At 44.4% G+C, this 19,328-nt stretch overlaps 1 protein-coding gene across 2 annotated transcripts in view; it reads right to left on the reverse strand.

Annotated features, from left to right (window-relative positions):
- Positions 1-2,269: 2,269 nt before the first annotated feature.
- The window catches only part of LOC306715567 (fibroblast growth factor 14-like), a gene marked incomplete at both ends in the record, with an annotated part of 33,986 nt that continues 16,927 nt past the window's right edge, over positions 2,270-19,328 (reverse strand). For both annotated transcript variants that reach the window (XM_079185976.1, XM_079185975.1), the window contains 4 exons: positions 2,270-2,418; positions 2,694-2,892; positions 11,707-11,810; positions 14,862-14,972. In XM_079185976.1, the coding sequence (XP_079042102.1) occupies positions 2,270-2,418; positions 2,694-2,892; positions 11,707-11,810; positions 14,862-14,972 (563 nt within the window). The remainder of the gene's footprint in view (positions 2,419-2,693; positions 2,893-11,706; positions 11,811-14,861; positions 14,973-19,328) is intronic.

Consider the following 19,328-nt stretch of genomic DNA (forward strand, 5'->3'; position numbering starts at 1 on the left):
CTGTGAGCTGTCACAGTCTCTTCCGTAGCGCCGTGTATCCTCTGTACAGTACAACGCAGCGCGACAACATGAAACACGCTGCAGCGTTTCACCTGCTACACAGACACACACACACACACACCTGTTGCCGAGGCGGCTCGTTTAATGTCGGAACAACTGCGAGGATTAATCATGCAGCCTTGTTTTGTTTTTTTTCTAGGGCGGACGCTTTGTTCTTTGTAGCTGTGGGAATGTCAGTGGAGGTCACTCATCTTCAGCAAATGTGACAGCGTTTCAAGGATCTGATTTAAATGCAAAGTGGCTACTTTGCCTAAAATTGGGATTCAAAGCAAGAAGGATGCGCAGTTTTCTGTTCCCTTACTGAAGTCATTTGTGTCTGCCTCCTTGTCTCTGACACTAATGTGAAGCGTGGGATCACAGTATTAATGTCTCCTAAGTAATGTGACGGACTACTGGTGTAACTTTCTCAGGAGTTAATTGGCGTCGAGTCTTGCTGTCTAATAAGAAAGAGGAATCAACAGAAAGCATGGGTGTTGAACAGGATTCAGGTCCAGAACAGATTGGTGCCATGTTGACTGTCACAGTGAGAGGGCAAAGCATGGGAATCTATTTGGTTTCATTTCATTTCAAGGCTTTTGATTTTCCGCCATGTAGTTTTCTACGTCTCACCCAAAAGCCATATTTCACTACTTTGATTTGACACTGCCATCAATGTGTGCCGTTTGTTTTTACCACATTTCTAACCCTTTCTAAGTGACCTTCACCTGCTTCTATAGGCCACTGTGGAGGCTAATTTAATCATCTAATCCTCACACTCTCCGATCTGCTCTAATCCACTTGGATCTGCGTCTAGCGGTGGAAAGTATCCACATCTTGTATATTGACTCTAGAACTGTGCTTAAGTACAATTTTGAGGTACTTGTACTTTACTTTACGCTACTTTATACAACATTGATATTCATCTTAAATACTCCACATCATCTTTGACAGCTATAGTTATCACTTACCCTGTTCAGTATTACCCTCATTACTACCTTTAACTTCAAGTACTTGGGAAGGCAACAGAAAAAAAAAGTACTACGACTGTATTAGGCCGCCTGACCGTTCTTGGGGTTTGACCCTCTAAAATATCTGCTACTCCATGTCAACACCGACTGCTACCATGCTGCTCGGACACCAGCATGACTCCCGTGTACTCTGTGCTGCTACAAAGAAAGAATGAGCGGAAATCGTTCCGGTTTCAGCTACACACTCTTGACACGTCATTTGATCGCCTCTCCCGAGCTACACTTCTGTCAGCGATGTGGAAATCATAGCGTTTCGTAAAAGGGAACCGAAAATAACAACTTGTCTTGTGAACAACGATGCAGCTCGATAGTCACTAGTGCTCTCTGTGTGGGCAGAATAATGAACCATAGATAGATGTACACAAACTGAAAAGACAAACATGCTTTAAGCTATGTAGTGTCAAACAGCTATATAGTATGTGATTAAAATGACAGACGGGCCGTACGATGGGTTTGCATTGCATGTAATGCATAGGGCCGCTTTCAAGTACATTTCATTGTAAGCTTAGTACAGAATGTCCTGTGCCACGTCTTAATTGATCGATGACAAAGCAGCCGCTGAATCATCGGTGTTTGGTATTTAAAGCGTTCTCTTTGCCTGATGTTTGTTTTTTAATCTGTTCATTATTTACTCAAAGATCGAATCCGACTGGTCGATGTCGGACGGCAGCTGTGTGCATGTGTGTGTGTGTGTGTGTGTGTAGCCAGCAGGCAAGCGTGCCTGGCAACAGAAAACGGTACTATCAGGAGAGGAAAAACGGGGCCCTAATTCTCAAAGATTGTCACAGAAAAATACCGGTGAGGACGACATTTTTAGTTTGTTTTGTTAATATTTTTAAGAAGTCATTTTGTCTTCCATATGAGGGCATGCCGCTGTCCCATTTCCAAAATATCTGGCTGGCATCGGCCTGACTTTACGGTCTTCGTCCTCCTCTCCCCCCCACCCCCCCACCACCAGCCGCAGCGCTCTGTCCTTCTGGCTCCGCCCCAAAACACCAGATCCGTCCAATAGGGAGAGAGGCGGGGCGGGACGTGCGGCCCCACTGCTGACCAGTCAGAACTTGAGCTGCTGTTTGTTTGGTTACCTTTTGTTGCTGTTTAGTTTGTTTGTTGAGCGTGCAGCAGTGGGGCGAGTCTCTGGCTTTTCCTGGCCTCTGGTTGGCTAGGGGAGGGTAAAAAGGGAGGGGGGGGGGGGGGCAAGGTTATGTCGCCTCCTTGTCGGGTTTGTTGACTGGTTTGCCGCCATTCATGACCACAGGTTCGCTGGTTGTGCTTTTGGAAGGCGGGCCCCCGGCGAGTTTAGGCACCGCCTCCCCTACGTCGTGCAACGAAGGCTCTCGGTACATCGCAACTGGAGGAGCGGCGGGAGAAAAGAGGCGGATGGGAGACGGGGGAAGGAGGACAGGTGGGAGGAAAGAAAGAAAGGAAGGGGGAGGAGAGATGAAGGAGAGAGGTAAAAGAAAGAGGGCAGGAGGAGAAAGAGAGGGATGGAAATGAATGAAGGAAAGAAACAAAGAACGTGAGGAAAAAGTGTGTCTTTACTCTATAATCCAATAAAACTTATCATCAGAAATCATCAAAAGAAATCTGGTCAAAAACCCGGGTTCATGTGTAATTGTGCGTTACCTTCTATAGGTTTAGGCAGGAAGTGTGCGGCTGGTTTGGTCTTTTTGACCCTGTTTCCCTTCATGGCTTGTCCCTCTTTATTGAGGCCCAGAAACCAGGCCCGGCCCGACTCCTTCTGTCTGTAGAGCATCGAGCTGTAGATCACATAGTAGTTCTCAAACACCGACTCCTTAAACTTGCACTCCGCTGTGAACAGTTCCTGAGGAGACAGACAGAGACACAAAGAGGCACAATTCATATGATCGATTTATAAATCTGAAACTGATGAAGTAGTTCCCCAGGACCCTTTGACCACCTGTTCAGTAGAAGAAAACTTTGATTACGAAACCTTTTATTGAACAATTAAAATGAATGTAGAATAAACCATAAACCGTATTGACCAGACGGGGAGGAGCAGCCGAACACTGACTGAACGACATGTCGTTCTCCCCGGACTCTCTCTCTCTCTGTGTGCACATGAACAACAAACTAAAAGGATAATAAACAAAAAGCGGATTGATTCTGGTGACACAAAGCCTTAAAGAAAAAAAATCTTCCTCCCACCCACATCAGCTCTGATGTTATGTGTCAGAACTCTGTTCCATGGTCGCCTTCAGCAGAGCCTATTTCAGCTCTGAATCAGGGTGTTGTTCTTACCGGGAGAAAAATGTAGTCTCCCTCGTGTCCTCTTGCACTACTGAGTCACAGCAAGTATCAATGGCAGCCTGAGATGAAACGCACATCTTTTGGAGGGGTCGGAGTCGAGGCAAGTCGGGCTTCAAAAAAAAATCAGAAAACTGCAATTTCTCAAGCTGCAAAAAAAGCCGAAGGACAATAACACGCGTTTCCACCGCTTTCTTATGTGGCGTCAACACAGCATGACATCAGTCTGGGATAGCAAGCCTCCCAATGTGACATATTGAGCATCTTCGCCTCATAAATACGTCAATCATCAACCACTTTCTGGTCGATCAAATGAGCAACTATTGGGGCACTGTTTCCCAGAGTGAAATGAGTCTTCATGTGAGAAAAGCAGTCAGCAAACCAACAGATTCCCTTTTACACAAAGCAGAAGGAGTTATGTCCTCTTAGTATTTGGATAAGATTTAATTTAATTTCGGATCATTCTTGTGGGAATTGGATAAATGTATGTACAACAGATGTATTTATGCGTACACAGTCTCAAGAGGTATATAAAGCAAGATACCAAGATCACCAGACGTCATTCAAATAAACAGTAATTCAAAGCTGCGTATAATTGTAGCCACTTGGAGGAAGCGGAACATGTTGAAAACTCATCTGACATGCTGTCGCCTCAATAAGTAATTGACATTTTACACATCAAGCTGACTTGGATTTTCTGTCGCGATGACAAAAGGTGGAATTTAAGCCCAATAATCTTTGAGCTCTGGTTCGGTTTTTTCTCAGTTCTTCTTCACCAGCGAGTCTCTAGCTCTGTCTGACATTTGGTACTTGGCATTCAGGTGGGTTATCCTTTCACACTGTACTTAATTATTGACCCATTTTGAATACAAAAGATATGTAGCTTTAACTATCGCTTATTATCTTCCCTTGTATCGCAAGAATCTTCCTATCTTCATCACGTTTCATGAGGGAACTCTCATCATCTTCTGGTATGAAATGATTCAATGATTCACATTCTATCACTGAGACAGTTGCTGAGGATATAAATAGTGTTGTTAAACTACCCCTCATGTGGCTGACGAGGCTCCTGCCAACCCAAACAATCACCCCGGAGGTCCCCAGACCCCCGATCGGGAAGTGTTTGTCTAGACCGCCTCTTATTGGTTGTTGTGGGCCTCTTGCCAGAGCCACAGACACATTGTCATTCAGCTCAGGTCTGTCGGTCCGAGTCTCATAGCAACATGAGGAAGAGAGGCGACACTGTAGCCGTGGCAACCAACCAGCGCTGAGAGGGAGGGGTCAGTTGTCTGGTGTGGGGGGGGGGGGGGAATGCAAGAGCGGGGGATCGAAAATACACACAAACACTTGCTAATTCAACACATAATGTGCTACATCTTGTGCTCCACCACATCCACTCATGCTAACATAGAGACACTTATTAAAGGAAGGGTTGGGCGGCCTGCGAGGGATCAGGCACACACACACACACACACACACACTTGTGGCTCTAGGGGATGAATGGAGGGAGGTGCAGAGAGGGGGGGCTGGCTGTGATTTGAAATGTGACTAAATGATTGGCTGGCGACAAAACAAGACAAGCTTATAATGAATGAACGCTCTACTTATTGTCAGCGACACACACACACACACACACACACACACACACACACACACACACACACACACACACACACACACACACACACACACACACACACACACACACACACACACACACACACACACACACACACACACACACACCAAATGTTCTCCTTTGGTAACCATGGTTTTGATTGTGTGTGATTGTTCTCAGAGGAGCTTAATATTTTTTCATTAACTGAAATTATATATATTTAGTCTTGACCTGCACCCCGGATTCATGATTCATTTGTTAAAGAGGACGATCTTCGCTGGCGTGCAGAGAGCAGTGCCAGACACTTATTAATGTCGGCCAGTGAGGTCATACATCATTCAATGCTGCTTTCAGAATAAAAGATGTTTGATGCCGAGGCGTCTCTCGCCCCTCGTCTGAATAAGAAACACTTACGCCCGACTGAATCCAGAGAGGAAAAGTGAACTGAGAGGAAGAAAAGCTCACACAGCCTCACAGGTGAGTCATTTCAAACCACGCCGCCTGCCTCCGTGGGTTTCTGTCGTCCTTTCTAAATGGCTACGTCCACAAGCTGCCCGCAGAAAGAAGACGGGGAGAAAGAATGAATGAAAGAAACGGAGGGTGGGGTTGGAAATTGGGACATGAAGGAGAGAATAAATCACCCGGTGAGGAGGACGACGCCTCCTGATTGGAAACACAGCAGGGGATTCTCTCGCTCTCTCTTATCTTAGCCTTTCTCCCATCGCTCTTCTTAGTTTTCTCCCTCTGTCATTTCTGCAGAGATTTAGTGGAAGTGAAAACACTGCACACATGCACGCTGCTATCTTTCAGAAAGGCGCGTACATAGATGCGTGCATCTGAGCCCGAATAGCGAACCGTAATGAGATAGAGGAGCGCACGTTAACATGTTGAGCATCCTGCTTCAAAACATGCTAAATTGATACAAGAAGCACTTTGCTTCCCTCGTCCATTGAAGATTAAAACCAGAGTGGGGAAATCTAAACCCTCCTATCATCGCTCTAAACCAGGCGTATTCAAAGTCTGACACCGTGGGGCCCCTCAGGGAAAATTGAGAGAACTGTGCCAACATTATAGCAAATTGGCACAATTTTAAATGTATGCCGAATTAGCTATTATCAGATTAGTTTTGCAACGCTCCCATGGTTGTGCAGACGGCGATCACTGGAGTGCTTTGATACTGAAGAAACCTTAAAAAACGTGACAAATCTCGCGAGAAGCAGATTTATTCATGTGTTCGCAATGGACATCGGAGATAAAGGATATCTATAATGAAAGAATGTCAACACAATTACTTATTTGGCTCAATTTAAGCACTGCCCTTTGAGTTAAGGAAGCAATCACAATGAATTATGTCTAATAAGAATTATTAATTCTTACTCAATTACGGGAAACTATGAGTACGTATGATCATATCATCATATCAACACCTCCAAGTTAAATAATAGTAGTAATGAATTATCACCAAACCCTAGTTTCTTATTTTATCTTTAACCTCCAGAGAAATATGTTTAATTAATCAAATGACAACATTGCAGTTTGATTATTCATAAATATGAGGACGCATCGTTCCGATTTTTTACTTGCTCTACTTGGAACGTTGCTTAATTGCGTTGCGACTAAGGAAGTTGTTTTTCATCTCAACGATTATGTATATATGTGTGTGTGTGTGTGTGTGTGTGTGTGTCTGTTTGTGTGCACTGCTCAGTGAGTGGGTGTGTTTGGTACCAACACCAGTTATTATCACAGCACTAATTACCCAGGGGAATTGTGGGTAAACAAATCATTCTAAAGAAAAGAAAAGCCCACGGAGAAAGGGGAAGAGGAGGAGTGGAAAGAAAAGTGTCGGCGCATGAAAACAAAAGTGAAGAGGGCTCTTTGAGAGGAAGTCCTCCGGCCCAGACAGACCGGATCAAAGCATCAATCTGACTCCAATCACGGCGTCGCTCTCGGCGCGTCAGAAGCCGCTCCAGACCGGCACACCTGATCCAATTACGCCGTTATGAAAATGTGCGGCGCTTAATTGGATCAGGTGTGCTGTCGAGCTCGTAGCACAGGCTCTCCTTAAGGACGCGTGGACGGTGTTGAGGAGAGAACTTCTGCAAGTCATTTCAGCATTTAAACTGCGTCACGCGTTCGGTTCTCTGTGCTGCTCAGCATCACATCGCCGATCACGGATATCCTGAGCACGAGTTTAAATAATAGTTCGAAGGCGCGAGGATGGATATTAAAATTCTGGAACGGTCCAAGTTAAACTCAGTCTAATCCGGTCTGCTGAGGGTTTTTCTTTCCACCTGTTCTGGACCTGTGAAAATAGGACTTTCAATTATATCCGTAAATGAGTCTTTGAAGCTTATAAACAAATTATTTTTGGATTAATTTGTAAGGACATTATTATCATAGTGCTGCATTTTCACCACAGAGGCTTGTCTGGGGTCTGCTGAGGTCGACTGCATTTGGATGGGGTCTAATTATAATTGGGTCTATTCAGGTCTGGTCTGAGTGTGTCCGGGGTCCACATCAGATCAGCTGTCTTTTCATTCTATTCGGATACGGTAGGATCTTTTGGACAGCAAGTTCACTTTGCAGATTTGATCTCTTCCGCAGAAAAAATGCAACCACATGGTTGAATTAAACTTGAAACAAAAAGTCTTTGTTAAAGGTGAATACGTCTTTGAGTTTGTGGGTTTTCTGAATGCATCAATCCGTTAGTCGCTGAACGACTAAACAGAAGGCGCTTCGTGGGAGGAACTGCAGCGAATGGCTCTCAAACTTCAAGTGGACGATGGTATTGTAGAAAAACCGGCTATTTGAGTGCGATGTCCGTCCTGTGGTGCCTCAATAACATGCTGCACATCTCTGAAGAGACCCCACAGTGCACCAGCAGCTAATTCATTCTAGTCACCAGCAACTGTGTGTGTGTCATGACTCACATGGCAATAACATTCATTCTCTGTGCCACTCGTCCTCCTTCTCATCTCTCTGGATGTAGACATCACAGGACTCGCTCTGTCTGAGTGCTGCACAGGCTGCGTTGTGAATGGAAGTAGACGCCTACGCACACTGACACACACACAGGTACATACGTCGTCGAGCACACACACACACACACACACGCACACACACTTGTGTTTGTTGAAAACATCCTGTTGTGAGAAAACAGCTCAGGAGGAGAGAAAATAAATATGAGAAGAGAAGTTAAAAGGGAAATGGAAGGAAGAATCCACACAGAGAAAAGCATACTCAACGTCTCCCCGTCAAGTTTTTTTTATTGTTTTTATGAATTGAACAGAAATTACCGTGAAAAGACGAGTGGACAGTATTTGTGGGGGGTTTTATTTTACATTATAATCATACTGTAATATGTATATGTGAGACATTTATCTCTAAGGGTGAAAAGGCAGCGATGAATGGCATTTGTTTTTGATTTAATATGCTTCCATATTGTTTGGTAAAATGTACTTTTGTTTTCTGTTATTCATTAGGTCTACTAGACCTCTTTTCAGCACTAGGATAATTCTCGGTTTGCTTATTGTTATTACAGCATAAATTCATATTATTTTTATTGGGATTTTAATGGCCGTTGGATTTATATATCCTGGTATGCATCGCATCATAATATTATTTTTCAGGAAGAAGATGATAATCATAAAAGTAGGAGTAGCAGTAATAGTGGTGTGTTGCAAGAAACGTGTCAAAGTCAATTTCCTCTTTCACCGCTCAGCTGACATCTTGAAATCTACACCTACCCACCCACACACACACTAACATGTGCATTACACACTCTTTTGCACACACTCTTGTCACTCTGAGTCTCATTCACACACACACACACAGTCGCAAACTCATCAGCACTTTTTTTCCCCCCCACTTTCCCCCAGCATGCTCCATAATTATCACATAGCAGCTCATTGCACACTGTGCCATCTGTTAGTCGCACGCACGCACGCCCAAAACCCTCAACGCGCGCGCGCACGTGCACCGCCGCACACTGCCAGATGCTCGGGATCTTGGATTAATAAGACAGTCCTACCATGTATAACTAAGTTTGCGGCATATCATTAACAATTTGCAATAAGAGGATAAAGAATCGCATTGAGAGCGGAGCGGCATAAATTTGGGAACAAGCCGAGAGAAAACACACTTCACAAGGAAATGTCCTAAAATAAAATGATCTGACAGGGGAAGGCAATATAGATGAAAGTAATGTCACAACAATAATCGCGGAATTATCTTGACGGCTCTATGTTGCACGGTGTTTTATCCGATCTCCAGATAAATACGTTCTCGTGCTGACATACATACAATTGTGTTCCTTCAGACGCAAAATAGAATCCGACATTGCAATTAAACATAACAGCATTTCATGCTCACTATTTAGTTTTCGGTACATCAGGTTTTGATTAGAGGTGCAAAGATGTGTGTTTGAACAGGAATATCAGGTTACTTGTTTGTTCATAAAGGTTCTTCCAAAGACAAAATACTGCTTGTAATATCTGTAATATCTCGAACATGTTACAGCATGCCGTGTTCAGATGAAGGTGCAGGACCTCGAATGGAATTTGTATCGACTTCCTCGACACCTACACAATACACAACCCGGCGAGGTGAAAGATAAACCAGACCGTGTCCGATAAACAAGCCGCTCGGCCCTGAAGCCGGACCAATTACGCACACGTAGAGGTAAACGCCGCCGCGCTGCTTCAGACCAGGATGAAACTAACCGGAGCTGTGACGCCAGCGCCCTCGCGATGTTTAATGAATACCTCTCCGGGGCCGCGGTGGGCACCATCCTCGCCGCTCACTACAACCTGCGGTGACCTCTGCGAGCAGCCAATGAAACACCGAGCGGCGCCGACGTCACGGTTGATTAGACCTGCTGCATGTAATTCACATATTCGTTATCATGTAGCTGCCTTCACATCAGTCACAGAGCTGGAACATGATCACACACCCTCACTTTCCCTCGCTTTAGTAGGGGATTTCTGCTGTGTGTGTGTGTGTGTGTGTGTGTGTAGGGGGGGACTCCCCCTCTTCAATTATTTACAGGAAGCCCTCATGCATCTGTGACTTTCAGCGACAGGCTGAGAAAGCCCAGCAGAGCAGCACAGATCTCTTGTCTCTCTCCTCCCGGTGACTCCGTTCTCTTCCTCTCATCCCTTTGTCGTCAACATGTTTTCCTTCCTCCTCTCCGTCTTATTCGGTCTTCCGTCTGAAACCTTTGTCCTCCTTCCTCTCCGGCTTCTTTTCTCTTTGGTCTAAAACGTTTTTTGTCCTTCGTCTGCATCTCTTTCCTCCTCTGAAAACAACCTTTTCCTGTGTCCTCACATTGTCCGTGTCCTATTTCTTCCTCCCCTCCTTTCTTTTGCCTTCCACCCAAGTCTTTCCTTTCTTCTCACCCCTCCTTCTTTCTTTCTTTCATGATTGGTCCTGGCCTCGCCTTTATTCCTCTCACCTCTCCCTTTCATTTCCCTCCTTTCATCTCCTCCCCTCCCCTCCCATTTCTCGTCCTCCGTCCCCTCTCTCCATCACCTCTCCGTTCCCCTCCTCCCCTCCTCCCGTCATCTCCACCCCAAAAAAAGAAATGAAGGGGAGGAAAGAGGGATGATGTTAGGGAGAAGAGACGTCAGTGAAAGAGTGTGAACTCTCTCTGAAGAGTCAGCATGGAAATAATTCATATTCCACTCAAGCAGATCTCCGAGCAGCCGGCCGCTCCTCCTCTACCTCACTTCCTCTGCACTTGCTCTTCACCACTTCACCACTCTTTTGTCATCTCTCTCTGTGTCTAATGCACCTGCCTCCAACATTCTGTCGCACAAAACCTAAAAGACGGGGTCTTTCATTTTGTCTTCTGACATGAGAAAAGCTTTTATTGTATCATGCATGCTTCGATTCTCCTTTAAATTTAAGCCTAAAAATGTAAGTGACATATTGTATAATTTAGAGCAGGATTTGTCTGTAACTGCTACTTAAGGTGAGAAATGCATTTTTGCCTCATTCTGCTCAGCGTGCCGTCCTTCAGGCGGAGCAGACAGACTCAGGCAGTGTGATGGTCTGTTCACCGGCTAACTGAGGGGAACTAAAATCAGCCGATGGCTCTTTTGAGCCGCGTTATGAGATCAGCGTGTTATGTTTCAGTCGGGTTAAAAAAAAAGAAATGACATACTTTATGGTTTTCTATGATAGTAATCTGAATATTACACTATATATTGGATACAACTATCTATTTCAAGTGGGCGCCTTGGGCTGTGGGAACATGTGATGTACAATTTCTGACTATTATTCACTATCCTGACATCTAGTGATTAATCAAGAAACAGCTAGATTAATTGATTGGCCTACTTTGTTGTTTTTCTTTTGTTTTTGACGGCGAAAGTCAACAGACGTTCCCTCCTTAGTCATTGTAAGCCTTATTTGTCCTTACTCCTGTGGATAAAGTAAAGTCTTATAAATGACCAGAGATTTGTCGAGGCAGCCTGATACGTCCATTTGTCTCCCACAAATAATTACCGCAGCTTAAAACCAAACTCTCGGGACCTGGGTGAGCGACACATGATTTGCAATTAAGCCCCATCATTTTCCAGACAGAAGCATTAATAAGCCCTCAGCAGGACAAGAAAAAGACCAATAGAAATGATGCACGGCCCAGACAGTACAAATACTGAAACTAAATGTCTTGTGGACACTGTCCATCTGGGATTTCTCACCCTTGTGTGTCCATGCTGGTATGCTGCGTGTGTGTATGTGCGTGCTTACCGATGAGTAGAGGTGACCCTCTCCGTTCATGGCGATGTAGAGGCCAGTCTTGACCGATTGGATGGCCACGACTCTCAGACCCACAGGAATTAAGTTAAACAGAGCTGAGGACAAAAACAGAAGAAGTGAGTTTTAAGTGCCTTTGCGTGCCGTGTTTCTCTTTCTCGATATACGGCGCGGTGAGAACCTCAAATGTCAGCCGGTCTGTTGCTCGGTTAGTTCGCGGGGAGGTGAAGAAGCAGCTCGGCCTCGAGGGGGCTACTAGCAGGGCTTTTAAAGTCAAGAGTTTTGCAGAGGAGAAGTCTGCAGAACATTGACCGAAAATTCAGAGCACTGCTTTAAATAAATAAAATACTCTAAAAACCCAGCGATGATTTGTCTCCAGATCTCTAGAATTTACAACTAAGGTATTCTGTGTTTTAAAAATAGTCGAGTCGTGGATTTTATTATAGGAAATGAATACAGAATGAAAATAAGACAAATTAAAACGTAACCCTTGTGTCTTGTTGACATTGACTTTACTTCCTCATTGCTGATTGTGTTTTATATTTTGACTGTAATTATTTGTCCGTAACATTTTAACATCAAGGGCACCGTGGTGCTCTCGGCTGCACCGGGTCAGTGTTATTTGAAGAGCAGCAGTCGGTGATGCTCGAGGAACAGACAGCTGATCACACCCTCACAGCCTCGGGCAGATACTCCAAAGGACAATGCTGGTGTCCCCGGTGTGTTTGTTCACTTCCTGCAAACCCGTACGGTCTCGTTTCGTGTCAGATTTGATCCACCATTGAGATATTAACCTTTTTAATTCTCTTAGTATCTCGAGGCTGTTGACTGGAAGCTTTTCAGTGACAGCGATGGTTTACTTTTAGAAACCAAAACTGTTGTTTTACATCAATTCAGAATTAACATAATATATTTGCTAAATGAGTTGCTTTGTTAAAATGCTGCAGCAGACGACGATGTCAAATTAAATCTGAGGAGTAAACTGAGGCTGTGTTGCACTCGAATCTGAGTTTTTGCCACATGTATGGTTTGTGATGCATTTTAGGGATGTTTTCATCAGTTATTGATGATGTACTTGTTTGGGGGTGTGTGGCTTGCAGCCCATGGCTCCAGTATAAAGACGCTAATTGTTTCATGTTGTGAGTTTGATGCCAGGAAAAGGTGGAACTGTTGGAATTTCGGTAAACGTAGTGCTGACAGTGTGCGGGAATGCATTGCTTTCATTTGCGCAGCTTTTGAAATATCTGCCTCCATCCCGACACAATTGGAGATGAACAGAATTGTGTTTGTGCCGCTCCAAACATTCGCAGAGTTCATCTGCAGTGTGTCTTTTCTAAAAACACTTCTGTTTTCTATAAATCCACTGTGAACAGCTCTTATTTTGGATGTTCCCTCAATGGCCACATTAGGTTATACAACTAACCCATTCATGGGTTGAGGATCAGGCGGTCTAAAAACACTTGTCTCTTAATTAAGCCTTTCAAGCTAAATGGTGTAACATGTTTGAAGGTCGTGGCCCTCTCTGAAAGGACGATTCAGTTAAATAAAAGGTGTTTGTTGGGACATGTTGAATCGAAGGCTACCGCTTATTTCATCGAGCCACTGCTAAGCTTAAAGACTCACCAGCTCGCAAACTGAGGGCTGAAGCTGTTGATTTTAATAAATTAGAATCCAATCATAACGTGAGGGGCATCCCTGCCAGTGTGCCGTAATACACACAGAGATATCATTGTGTAACCGTAACAGAACAATGACCCGTGATGAAGGCCGGGAAGATGGACGCGCCATTTGAGACCAACAGCGACGCTGGTTCTCTCTAATCAAGGGCTGATTACACCTGGGACGTCATTCTGAGCCCTCATTAATCAAGGTTACATAGAAATGGTCTCTAACAACCGGCGTCAACACTTTTCTGAGTTGAGCGGAGGGAATTTGAGTGTGCGCAAGTTAGTACACCTGCAAGTAATCATCCTGCATAAATATCACCCTTTTCTAAACCGCCGGATTCATTAACATAAAGATATGCGCCCAGCTGATTGGAGATGCAACAACACTCCTTTTAAAATGCTGCAGGAAATGTCAGCGATGTCTCCCCTCGGCTGAACGCGGCTCAGCCAGAAAAAAGAACAACAACAACAACCCTGACAAACAAATTAAAAATGAAGCCTGGCAACGAGCTGCAGTGAATTCTGTTCGATCTACACGCCGAGCTGTGGCAGGAATCGAAAAGAAAAAATGGTGATGGTTAAGACGTCTGCCAAAAAAAATCGAAAACAAACATAGTAAACAAGTGGGAACATTGCTGCAACAGGGAGCAACCCGGCTTGGCCAATGTGGCAGGAACACTTTGGACAAGCGATTGGCTTGATTACTGATTAGCGTCTGATGTTCTCTCAGCCCCGAGCACATCACAATATAGCATTGGCCACATGAATCAATAAGCCATCCATCTGCAGCCGCTCCCCGAGGGCAGCGTCGGGTGCAGAGGTCCAATAAACTAGGATTCAAGGAGCGAAACCCTCCGAGCGGCCACTTGTCGCATGCGGTCGAAACAGTTGGTGTGCTCTCTGAAAACACACACACACACACTGCCTGCAGAACGCGGCGTATTGAAAACAGCGTCCCTGTCTCGTTGCTGTCTTTAGGATTGCATACACGGCGACTTTCAATCATTACCAACGACTGTCAGTCAATTAGATTGCACAGATAGTAGTCAGACTGTTTCTAATTCCCTTGTAAACAGAGGGGCTTGACCCTACTTTAACTGTTGAATTATCTCTATAATAACTACGATGCACGACATGTTTCTTCTGCTGGTCGCTCCTCTTCACAGTGAGACACAACAGTGTCTTTCGACCTTCCATCAAATCAGCTGAGGACAAGTGACAGACACGTTGTCTCTAAATAATTGTTTGCCCTCGAGAGAGAGAGAGAGAGAGAGACTGTCTGGCTTTTTCTTTTGCTGTGATGAATTCTGGTTTTGAGCATCGATATTCTTTTTCTCTTTAAGTCTTTCCTTTTCAGATACTTAACGCATTGTCGGTGTTTGCAAATGTATACCTTTGCCCAAATGTACTGTAATGTATCGGCACACCTGATAGTGTATGGTATCTATCTGTGTGTGTGTGTGTGTGTGTGTGTCCTCTTACAGGAGTTGGTGCTGTCGTCTTTGGTCCCGTCCATGCTTCCATCCTGGCCCATCTGGAGATAGAAGCCCTGCCTGCAGAACAACCTGGTCACTATGCCCTTCAGCTGTGGTTCTACACAACAAACACACACACACACACACAGACGGAGACACAAGGGGAAGAAGAGTTGAGAGGAGCCGATCTTCAAAATCAGGACAGCCCCGTGAATAATGAAAGAGCGAATGAAAAGAAAATGATAAGTTTTGTCAGCTTCCACAGAATGATTTATCTACAAATTCATCCCCATAAATCAATTTCTGCGCAAATCCTGCAGGGCACATGGGAGATACACTGCAGTTTGGCATTAAAGAAGAATGTGACCACATGCGACCTGATGCATCCTGGGGGATTTCCTGTGGAGAGACGAGTCGGGCACATCCAATCCATTACAGGATTCTTGGACTAATCCTTCCTTCGTGGTCATTGTTCCACTTGAATAACGCTGATGAATTATTCCTGAACCTTTGATGGCGTAGAGAAGCTTCATAAAGGCTTTGCGTCTCCTATATTCAGTTGACTATTTATCTACTGGTGGGGAGGATTCCCTTTATTAAAACTTAGATAACTGTGTGTTATAACTATATCTATAACATGAATAATGTGTATAAAAGGCAGATGTTTGTCAAATACTTATCTTTGCTACAACTCACTTGATTTTGATGAATCCACAGTGAAATGAAGACGCTTACATTGTTACAGAAATAATATCTCGAAAACAACTAAATCACTGTTGTTCCATTAAATTACAGTTCATGCAGTGCTCTTGGCTAACGCATATTGATCCTAAACAGCAGTCGCTGTCGCCTCTCGCAGTTTGGTTCGTGCTTTTCCCCAATGACTGATTTAGCAGAAAAAGATTAAAACTACAAGTAGCAGAGGGGAGGAGCTAAGGGACAAAGACTGCCTAAGAGAGAGACAGACAGCAGGATAGAATGAGTAAAAACGTACTATCTGCATTAGGTGATGTAATAGTAGTAGTGCAGATTTCTATCATCATTACTCTTCACACACACTTACATGTGGCCACACCCTTTCTGCCTCTACCAGCGTCTTAAAGCAGGGGCGGGAATCCCCTTTGAAGGTGTGTGTGTGTGTGAGAGTGAATGAGTAAAGGTGCACCCTAATGCACAGAGACAGAAAAAAAAGCAAAGACTGACCCAGTTTATGAAGAGAGTATGTGTGAGAGAGAGAGAGAGAGAGAGAGAGAGAGAGAGAGAGAGAGAGAGAGAGAGAGAGAGAGAGAGAGAGAGAGAGAGAGAGAGAGAGAGAGAGAGAGAGAGAGAGATAGGCAGGGGTGTTTTCCATCTTTGTGAAGGATCCATCTTGTGCAGCACGGGAGAAGAGGGGCTCTGAAGCTCGCTGCCAGCACTCGAAGTGACAAAACTCCCAGTGTGTTGTGTGCTGCAGAATTCTCAGTTGAGATCAGAAAGACATGCGAGTGCACGGAGCTGCACGGCTCTTGCAAATCAGAACATGAAAATGTGAATTCAGATATGCTTCATTGATTTGATGCATTCATGTCTCTGTGCTCGTACTTGATAGTTGCAGTCCTGTGCACAGTCGTTCCTAACCTCCTTTTTTTCTTCCCTGTGAATAACACACAGCACAGTCTGTACTCGTATGCATTAAGTAAGCATCGTTCCATCTTGACAGCTGTGATATTTCTCGCTGCTTTATGGTGTTAAGTTTACCTACCCAGCATCCGTCTGTCAGAGCGGAACTGAAATCAGTCGCATATCTATCTCTCTGAGCTTGTTTGTGAGACGAACGTCGAGAAGAAACTGCTGGAAATGCAATTTATTGTCTCTTATCTGTTTTTAAAACACGTCGTGCTCTTTACATCTCATCTATGACGCGTTAATTCATGAAACAAACTGTGAAATGTTACTGAATTAGACTTGGAGGAGAGTTATAACCTGCCTGATATGTTACAGCTGCATTTCAGTGTAACACCAGAAGACATTCTCCTGGCAGGCGGTGTGACTCAGCTGATGGGAATTTGCAAATCCACGCAATATACTTTTCAAACAGGGATTTGTGGAAAAAAAGATTATGTTTCTCACAGTAAGATATGAAGACAAGAAGGTTTTTGGTTATTATGATTTTAGGACTGGACAACAATCCAATAAGAGAATTAAACTGAGAATAAATCAACAACCAACCACAGCTAACCAATCCAGACTCTGACGTGTGATACTGTATCGTCATTCATCGTGGTATAGATTTTTGATCAGATAGTCCGGCCCTGTTACGAGTAAAAGTAAAGACTCAAATGGTGTTATTGTTGGTTTTGGCACAACTCCGCGCTGCAACGGATGAAAGATCAATAACTGTCCCGCTGCGTCTCCACTCAACCTCTATTCATGTGTCTACGCATCCGTCTAACATCCAGGTGTCCCTCCACTCGTTCCCACTCTTCCCAGTAAACCTCCACATTCTGTCTGTTACTAGGGATATTCCCATTTTTCGCGTTGCCCCGGCAACTGCCTCGTGATTCCAGACTGTTCCAGTGGAAGGGTATTCCCCCATCCACACACACACGCACACACACACACACACACACACACGCACGCACACGCTACATTTTCATCATAATGTGATCTGATTCAATCAGTCAGCCCATCGGGCGGCCACGCTGATGTGACGTGTCATATCGTGTGTTAATTCGCTCCAGTCTGAGTCAAAATACAGTGTTTGACACGGCATGAAATACCAACATGGGCGTCTCATACGAGCGATGCATTAAAGACCCCCCCCCCCCCCCCCCTCTCTCTCTCTCTCTTTTTCACACACACCATCTCGAGCGAAAAATTCTCGAGCGGCAAGTGAATGCAACCCTTTCATCCTCATTTACATGAGAGCGTTGAGTGATTAGAGAAACACTTAGGGTGCTGAAAAGAGTGGGTTTCTTGTTAAAATACAGACGCTGTTGGACCGTTCACATCGGGCTCAGCTACAGTAAATGTGACACATATCATCATCGTCGAGGCCTTTTTAGCCTCGACAGGAATACGATTCAGAGGGAAACACTGATGTCAACTATCGATGATCCATACCTGCTTATTATAATACATTATGCAAACTGAGGTGACAGTGTTAACCACAGGGCTACATATTGAGCTATGTGTTTTATGAAGTCAAAGTTGGACTATCCTCACCAACTGGCTCCTCCAGCGTCCTCTCGCCTCGCTAAACTCCTCATCTCAGCAGCGGATCCGTATTTTGGCATGTCCATAATCTCATCCTCACGGCCACGGCTGAGGGCGGGACACGACACCAACACAGAAAATCTAGCGCTTTGTGGTTCAACACCACAACGTTCCCAGAGCCGAAACATTCAAATTGTGGTTTCGGGAGGAAAAATGTGTGAACGCTTGTGCGCCTTTCAAGGACATCTGTGGCAAACTGGTCCCAGGTAAGCAGCCAGGAACACATAACATTTAAAGACAAGAAATATCAGGACCAATATCTACTGTGCACAATGAATTACATGAGTATTTAACTAACTAACAAGCCATTCAAGATATCGTCTTAGGCTGCTAGAAGTTGTGATTTTATGGGCTAAACAATTAATCAAAAAGAACTGTTGGTGTGTTAATCGATAATGAAATGAATCATTTATTGCATCCCTGCAGACACACACCCTCCTCACTTTAACTGTCTTCTCTTGTTTCCTCTTTCCAATGAACGCCACAATATTCTATGCATTGAGCAAACATCGTTCCATCTGACAGCGGTGATATTTCTCGCTGCTTTATGGTTCAGTGTTTACCTGCCCAGCATCCGTCAGTCAGAGCGGAACAGAAATGAGCACACACGGACTGAAATCGGTCACACATCAATCTCTCTGAGCTTGTTTGTGAGCCGAACGACAACAAGAAATGTAATTTATCGTCTCTTATCCTTTTCCAGAACTCGTCATGTCACTTCTAAGTGTTCATTTATAAGACAAAGTAAAAAATGTTGCTGAATTAGACCTGGGAGGCACAGAGCAGAGTGTACCTTCCAGCCCGGCTTTGCATTTATGCATCTGTCTTTCTGTTGGCTTATAACCCGTCTGATGTGGATATATTACAGCTGCATTTCAGAGGCGGCATGTAATACTAGATTACCTTTCTTGGCTGGTGGTGTGACTCAGCCGATGGGAATTTCTAAGGCCACATGATTTATGTTTTCGATTGAAGCTACCGAAAGCCAATATTTTGTGGCAGTGGATTATCTTTTAATTTGGCGGGGAACTCCTGTCCATCATGTCACAATAAAATCCTGATGAATCAGCTTTAGGTGAGGTAGCAGCTCTTAAAGATTGATTTCACTGCAGGACGTAAATACTGTCCTCCCACACCAGCGTCGTGAACTGCCCACTCAGACATCTAATTGCTAAGAATAACACACTGAGAAGAGCCTCCATCATATCACAATTGGACT

Source organism: Pholis gunnellus, assembly GCF_910591455.1.
Source record: "Pholis gunnellus genome assembly, chromosome: 24".
Classification (NCBI taxonomy): Eukaryota; Metazoa; Chordata; class Actinopteri; order Perciformes; family Pholidae; genus Pholis; species Pholis gunnellus.